At 36.0% G+C, this 8,664-nt stretch overlaps 1 protein-coding gene across 1 annotated transcript; it reads right to left on the reverse strand.

Annotated features, from left to right (window-relative positions):
* Window positions 1–1,097: 1,097 nt before the first annotated feature.
* LOC145137909 (uncharacterized) lies at window positions 1,098–7,913 on the reverse strand. The gene has a single exon (XM_079072050.1). It carries the CDS (start codon window positions 6,569–6,571, stop codon window positions 3,527–3,529), a length of 3,045 nt encoding a protein of 1,014 aa, XP_078928176.1. The 5' UTR covers window positions 6,572–7,913; the 3' UTR covers window positions 1,098–3,526.
* Window positions 7,914–8,664: the final 751 nt, after the last annotated feature.

The following is an 8,664-nucleotide window of genomic DNA, read 5'->3' on the forward strand; positions in this document are numbered from 1 at the left end:
GAATTCTGTTCATGGATCGGATCGATGACGTCACAGACGATAAAAAGCGCGGATCCTAAACCGGTTCGGATCTCTGGGTCGGGTCGGTAACATCGGGTTAGTCTGTGAGGGAAAATGGACGCGGGGCGGAGCTGTTCTCGGATCGGGTCTCGGATTCGGTTCTTCCGGATCTGGGTGGACGCGAAAATGGATCAAGCTTTCTTTTTTGGGCTCCGGGTTTGGGCTCCGATTTTGGGCTCTGGGTTTTTGTTTCTTTTCTATTTTTTTTTTCTTTTTTCCAATTTAAATTAAATTAAATTAATTTAATTAATATAAATTATTTAGAAATTAAATAATTAATTCCCAATAATTTATTTTAATTAAACCTCATTAATTAATTTAAATTCTTTTTTTTTATATTTTTATTTTGTTTTCTCGTCTTTCCAACGCGGCTATTTTTTTGAATTCTTTGACTTTTTGATCTCGTTTTTCTTTGTGTAATTTCTTTCACTTCTTTTTGCGGATTTTTGCACATTTTCTTCTCCTTTTTCTTCAGAAATGATTTTTAGCTGCAAAATGGAATTTCAAACTTTATAAGTACCTTTTATCTTAAATCATACCAAAATATAGCTAAAAATACATAAATATCGCTCGAAATATATGTATAATTATTGCGATATCAAAATACCCCACACTTGAACTTTGCTTGTCCTCAAGCAAAACTGACTTTAGCATGTCATCATATCAAAACTTTCATCACCAACATTGTTTAAGACAATCCAACTTGAACCCAGCCATTACATCGAAACCTCAATGCATACATTTGTGTCTAATGATTCTTAAAACTTCCCCAATCCTAAATACTCACAATCTTCATAAACAATTGCTCACTTCTTTTGAACATCATTCATTTTATGCATCCCTCCGAATATATCCTCAGAAATCTTTCTTAACCTCAAAGTATTTTTACTAAGTCCCCAAGCATACATATGGAAAAATAACCTAGAAATAAAAATTACAATAACTAATAACTTGGCAAATTGCCTTTATTCTAGAGTCTTCATTGATTTTTGGAATTTTTCTTCATGATATTTCTTGATCTTCATAGCTTTGTAGACTTTTCTTTTCTTTTTTTTTTTTTCTTTTTTTTTTTTTTTTTAACAATTATAAAAATCCTAAAAATAAAAACATATGCTTAAGCAAGGGAACTTAACTTCAACTCTTATTGGTTAGAGATATTAGTCTAGAGTGCAATGACTACATAAGCTCTCCTGGATATATTTCTGGTACACGATGCTAAACATATTATGGCCCTCAAACTAAGCAAGGTTGTGTTTTTGTTCCATGATTTCACTAGGATAGGGAAGCCACAAATGTACTATAACATACTATTGGTTCAATTAAACATTTGAGTTCGCATTGAATCATCCCACACAACGTTAACAACTTAAGTTTCAACACAATAAAACTTTTTAATTTTTATCAAAAATGCTTGGTTTCCTTATTCGACCCCCTACCCCACACTTAAATCATACAATGTCCCCATTGTATGTAAAATTAAAGCACATAAAAGTAAAAAGGGAGAAAAAGGAACAGACTCCCCTGGGGTATTGCAGTGGCGAGGTCGAAATCCTGATTTGCGTAGGACAAGTGTTGAGTGCACTTTTCTGTTTGTAATGTTGAAGTGCATGTAAATATTTTCTTTTTGAACCAGCTGGAGATTTAGGCAAGTGTGGCATCTAAATCTTTTTCCGCATAATTTCTCTGAACAGGTGCATTTACGTGTCGCGTATAAGATTTGGACGCGTCGCGTAATGCAATTGTTGGGATTCTCTTCGCAATTCTTGAATTTAACGCTTTGTATACTGGCCAAGTACACATTGCGTTATTAGATCAATTACTCCTTTTCGCTGAGTGAATTGGATTTTACTTGTGTCGGCCGAACACTTGCTTCATCCTTCGAATAATGCTCTCCCGTTGGTCAGTATCAGCTTCAGTTCTTCATCCTGTTCTTTGTGGGGAATCACCCCACACTTATGTGATGCCATTGCTCTAATTGTAATTTGTACTTCAGAAATTTACTTTACACCATTCTCACCATCACCTGTTTCTAAGCTGAAAAGTAACTTTCACAGAAAAATAAAACCATTAAAAAGCACTTTTATTGAAAACACAAACTAAAAAGAAAATTCACACCAAACATACAGAAAATAAACACACCAAATTTAAAACTCAAAACAAACATCGGGTTGCCTCCCGCAAGCGCTTCTTTTTAACTGAGTCATGAGCCAGACTCTACCCCTCACTTAATTGTTTTCAGTGAGTTGGAGGGGTATATCCTCTTTCTCTTCTTCTTCTTCTAACATTCCTTCCTGGTAATGCTTCACTCGATGTCCATTTACCTTAAAGCTTTCTCCATCTTTTCCAATTAGTTCGATTGCACCATGTGAAAAGACTTCTTTTATTGTGAATGGACCGTACCAACGCGTCTTCAATTTACCTGGAAAAAGTTTCAACCTGGAATTGAATAGCAATACTTTTTCTCCATGGGTAAACTTTTTGTCTCTGCTTAATCTTTTATCATGCCATTTCTTTGATTTCTCTTTGTAGATTTGAGAGTTTCCATAAGCTTCATCCCTTAATTCTTCCAGAGCATTCATCTGCATAAGACGGTTAGTTTTAATTTCCACAGGATCAAAGTTGCATGATTTCAATGCCCAAAATGCTTTATGTTCGATTTCGACTGGCAAATGACATGCTTTTCCAAAGACCATCCTATATGGTGTACTACCAATAGGTGTTTTGTATGCAGTTCGAAATGCCCACAGCGCATCATTAAGTTTATCTGCCCATTCCTTCTTGTTACTTCCCACTGATCGTTCCAGAATTCTTTTTAAAGCTCGATTTGTGACTTCAGTTTGCCCACTGGTTTGTGGATGATAGGCCGTTGCGATTCTATGGTGAACACCATATTTTTGCAAAACCTTTTCCAGTTGGGTATTGCAGAAGTGTGTACCCCTGTCACTGATCAGAGCTTTAGGGAAACCAAAACGTGAAAACAGATTCTTTAAAAACTTGACTACTACACGAGCATCGTTAGTGGGTAAAGCTTTCGCTTCAGCCCACTTTGATACGTAGTCAACAGCTACCAAAATATATTTGTTTCCTCGTGAGGAAGGAAATGGTCCCATAAAATCGATTCCCCAAACGTCAAAAATTTCACATACTTGGATGCTGTTTTGGGGCATCTCATTTCGGGAAGAGATGTTACCGGCCCTTTGACATGCATCACATTCTTTCACGAAGATGTGAGCATCTTTGAAAATCGTAGGCCAGTAAAATCCAGCATCAAAGATTTTTCTTGCTGTGTAATTAGCACCATGATGCCCCCCAGTCGGTCCAGCGTGACATCCTTTCATGATCTCACGACTTTCTTTTCCGAATACGCATCTCCTTACTACATTATCCGCGCAACTTCGGAATAAGTAAGGGTCATCCCAATAATAGTGCTTGAGGTCCGAAAAAAATTTCTTCTTCTGTTGATGTGTCATTCCTTTAAAAAAAATCCTGCAGCCAAGTAGTTTACAATGTCTGCATACCAAGGTACCTCTTCACCTATCATCATCAAGGATTCATCTGGAAATTTGTCATTTATTTCAGACTCCTTGAGTTCTTCGATGTTGGGATTCTCTAATCTGGACAAATGATCAGCAGCCACATTTTCCATGCCTTTCTTGTCTTTAATCTCGATGTCAAATTCTTGGAGTAACATGATCCAACGAATTAATCGTTGCTTAGAGTCTTCTTTCCTGAATAAATACTTCAAGGCAGCATGATCAGTAAAGACAATAGTTTTTGACAAGATCAAGTAAGAGCGAAATTTCTCAAAAGCATAAACCACAGCAAGCAATTCTTTTTCAGTTGTGGTGTAATTTGCTTGAGCGGGGTTTAACGTCTTGCTGGCATAGTAGATTGGCTGAAAATGTTTCTCAATTCTTTGTCCCATAACTGCTCCCACTGCAAAATCACTAGCATCACACATTAATTCAAATGGCAAATTCCAATTTGGAGCGACCATTATCGGGGCTGTTGTTAATTTTTCTTTTAAATTGTTGAAAGCATTTAAACAATCTGAAGAAAAATTAAACTTTGCTTCCTTAAACAGAAGTTGAGTCAAAGGGCGCGTGATTTTTGAAAAATCTTTTATGAACCTTCTGTAAAATCCTGCATGACCTAGAAAACTTCTGACCCCTTTGACGTTGGTTGGAGGTGGCAATTTTGATATTGTCTCTATTTTCGCTTTGTCCACCTCAATCCCCTCCTTGGAGATTTTATGCCCTAGTACAATGCCTTCTTGCACCATGAAATGACATTTCTCCCAGTTCAAAACCAGATTTGATTCTTCGCATCTAGCAAGCATTTTGTCTAGATTAGCTAAACATGCATCAAAGGAATCTCCAAACACTGAAAAATCATCCATAAACACTTCCATGAAGTTTTCCACCATGTCGTGGAAAATGGCTGTCATGCATCTTTGGAAGGTTGCAGGAGCATTGCAAAGTCCGAATGGCATTCGTCTGTATGCAAAAGTTTCGTATGGGCAAGTGAATGTTGTCTTTTCTTGATCTTCAGGAACGATAGGAATTTGAAAGTATCCTGAGAAACCATCTAGGAAACAATAGTAAGCATTTCCAAAAAGACGTTCTAGCATCTGATCGATAAAAGGAAGGGGGAAATGGTCTTTGCGGGATGCATCATTTAACTTTCGATAATCGATGCACACTCGCCACCCTGTAACTGTTCTTGTTGGTATCAGCTCATTCTTTTCATTGATTATGATGGTCATTCCTCCCTTCTTTGGGACAATGTGAATGGGGCTTACCCATGGACTGTCTGAAATAGGGTAGATCATTCCCGAATCTAAGAGTTTTACGATCTCTTTTCTCACAACTTCTTGCATTTTCGGGTTCAATCGCCTTTGTGGTTGGACTGCTGGTTTTGATCCTTCTTCCATCAAAATTTTGTGAGAACAATAGGATGGATTTATTCCTTTGATATCAGAAATATTCCATGCTATAGCTTGCTTTCTCTTTTTCAAAACTTCAATCAACCTCTCTTTTTCATGCGGTGAGAGATTTGCAGCGATGATCACAGGGAATTGCTCATTATTTCCTAGGTATGCGTACTCCAAATGATCAGGTAAAACTTTCAACTCACTTTTGACATCGGAGTCAAAAGGTGTTTCTTTTTGGTGTGCTTCCTCTTTTTCTGATTTACTATCCGTGTAGTTTTCTTTTTGATTAATCTCCTCCAGCAGCTTTTCCAGTTCTTCCAGATCTTTTTCAGCATCAAACGTATCTTCTCCAAGTTGCATCATGCTTTCAATGTCTTTATCTTTTACTTCCAATATCTCATTTTCCAATAAGTTATCAAAAACATCAGCAAAGAAAACTTCATCATCACTCACCTTGGAGTGCTTCATTGCTCTATCAAGACCGAAGGTGATAGCATCAGTTTCGACTCTTAGTGTCAACTTTGATCCATGAATGTCAACTAATGCTCTTGCAGTGCTTAAGAATGGTCTTCCCAAAATAATAGGAACTTCATTGTCTTCTTCCATATCAAGCACTACAAAATCTGCAGGAAATACGAACTTGTCAACTTTCACCAGTAAGTCCTCCACTATCCCTTTTGGATACGTCACTGATTTGTTTGCCAGATGGATTGCCATTCGAATTGGTTTTGGTTCAGGTAAATCAAGTTTCTTGTAAAACGAATATGGCATAAGATTTATACTTGCTCCTGAATCAGCCAGAGCATGGCTGAGACCCAAATTACCAAATTGGCACGGTAAAGTCAGACTTCCTGGATCTCTCATTTTCTGAGGAAGTTTGTTCAACATGGCTGCTGAACATTGTTCGTTTAATACTACACTTGAAGCTTCCTCCATTTTCTTTCGGTTAACAAGCAAATCTTTCAGAAATTTTGCATATTTGGGCATTTGAGCCATAGCTTCAATGAATGGGATGTTGATATGCAAGGATTTGATATGATCGATGAATTTGCGATAGTCCTCCTCCTCTTTTTCCTTCCTCAAGCGTTGAGGGAAAGGAATTGGTGGCCTATATGGTTTGACAACTGGAGTGGATGTAGTTGTCTCAACCGGAACTGGTTCTTTTTCCTTCTCTTGGGATTGTGAAATAGTAGAAGGTTCGTTAGTATGAACTGGAACTAACGGCTCAAGATTTTTTCCAGTTCGAGTTGTTATTGCTTTGACATGAGCAGTCGGATTTGTCTCAGTGTTACTTGGTAATGTTCCAGGAAATCGCTCTTGTAGTACTCTCGAAATTTGCCCGATTTGGTTTTCGATGTTCAACATCGAAGCTTGCTGATTTCTTAGAGCAGTTTCAGTTGTTGATCCGATTCTTTTCACCAACTCTTCTGTATCTCGATGTCTTTTATCAGATGCTTCTGCAAATCTGGCCATCATTTCTTCGAAAGTTGGCTTCTTTTCTTGCACAATTTGCTCCAATGGTGGGTTTTTTTGGTAGAAACCTTGACCGCTTTGTCTCCATTTCCCTTGCATCTCCATTTCCTTCTTTTATTCATCGAATGGTTTCCAGTTGTTCTGAGGCTTCCTTTCATCGTATCTATCTCCAGATGAGTAGCATACATCAACCTTTTGATTCCCATCTTGATCTAATGGACAATCTTTTTCAAGATGTGGTCCACTACAGTTGTCACAGCCGACTTGGATAGCATGAATTGTCTGATTGACCTTTTTCATGTCTCTTCCTAATGCATCCAATTTTGCATTTAATGCTGCCAAGCCATCTGAGCTCTCTCCAGTTGATCTTTTTCGGAAAGATGAATCTCGTGAAGAATGCCACTAATGTGAGTGTTGGGCGAGTTCCTCGATTATTGCTTTCCCGTCAGCTGGATTTTTCTTAGGAATGGGTCCTTGAGAGTCAACTAACTGACGGGTACAAACATCGATCCCGTTATAGAAAGTCTGCACGACCTGATGTGGATTTAGATCATGTTGTGGACAATTTTGCAGCATTTCTTTATAACGGTCCCAAGCATCATACAGTGTCTCATCTTCAAGCTGCTGAAAATTTTGAATTTTCATTTTCATCTTCGCAATTTTGCATGGTGGGCTAAATTGTTTTGTAAATTTTGATCTTAAACCTTCCCATGTGGTAATCGTAGGTTCAGATTTTATCCAACGTTTTGCAGCTCCTTGTAGTGTTATTGGAAACACTCTAAGCATGACTGCATCTTTGCTTACTCCAACAATGTTGAAGTAGTCAGCTATTTCGAGTACAGCTTCGACATGTTGGTTCGCATCTTCATCTTCTCTTCCGGCAAAAGGAGTTTCTCGTAGAAGGTGAAGAAATTGTCCTTTTAATTTGAAATTTGTTTGGGCTGGTATCGCTGGACGAATGACTCCATGATCATCTCCGTCTCTAGTACGGCTTGTATATTCCTCTAATGAAAGGAGGGCTAGATCGGTCATTGTTTGTTTTCTCGGATTAGTTGATGAAACGTGCGTTCGGGCTCTTCTAAAGGTGGAACGAAAGTGAAATTTGAACTTCGGGTCATATATTAGGAAAATTCTATCTTAAATTGAATTGATTATATTGCATAAATTATTTATTTAATTTTTGTGTAATACTTTGACTATCAAATAGAGAACAGACAGAGAGAGGCAGCCGGGAGGCAGGATCATTTCGGTGTATATTATAAATATAACTTTTCTGAAATCCAGCAACCAAAACCAACGTACCAATTCCAAACTCTGTTCTGGTAAGTAGAATTACTCGTATTACACGCGAATTAAATAAGGTTATTCATGCAATATAAACATGGCTCTGATACCATTTTTTTATTTTTTTATTTTAAAAAAAAAAAATTTTAATAAATTTTTTTAAATATATATTATTTTTTTTATAATATTTTTAAATTTTTTTTTTATAAGTAAATTTAACAATGTATAATTAACTAAGAAAATTTAACAACCTATAATTAACTTACAACTAAGGGAATTTATGCAATACTAAATTAAAAGAAAAAAAAAATATAATAATTTTTTTTTTTTTTTTAAAATTTTTTTTTTATTTTTTATTTTTTAAAATTTTTAATAAGTAAAATTAATATTTTAAATCAATTTCGTCTTTTTTTTTTTATTAATTTTGTTTTTAATATTTTCTTTTTAAAAATTTAAAAAAAAAAAAAAATTTAAATTTTTTTTTTTTTTACGTTAACTAACAAACAATAAGACTAAACCAAATAAAACCGTTTCCCCGGCAACGGCGCCAAAAACTTGATGTGTAAAAATTCACTCTAGTCTTAAATTTATAGAGTTGAAATTACCGATGCTAGAATTTACTACACGACTTAGGCAAGTGTACCTAATTGAGTTGTAATATAGCAATGGTAAGAACGGATGTCGAACACTTGGGGAAACGAGTATGATTTACGTTTAGACTATTTGTCGCTACTTAACTTAAAAGATAAGTAACTTGGGGGAATTTTTAGTAACAAGACAAATAATGAGAATTTTAACGATTAAAGTGTAAAAATAAATATAGAACAAGAATTGGTTTTTAAAGAATCAAGAATGATAAGGATGCTTTCACTTAGATTTAATTCCACCTTTTAGTAATGAATGATTTATATTAA

The sequence above is a fragment of the Lactuca virosa genome, chromosome 9 (genome assembly GCF_052849685.1).
Source record: "Lactuca virosa cultivar CGN04683 chromosome 9, Lactuca_virosa_CGN04683_v6, whole genome shotgun sequence".
Taxonomy (NCBI): Eukaryota; Viridiplantae; Streptophyta; class Magnoliopsida; order Asterales; family Asteraceae; genus Lactuca; species Lactuca virosa.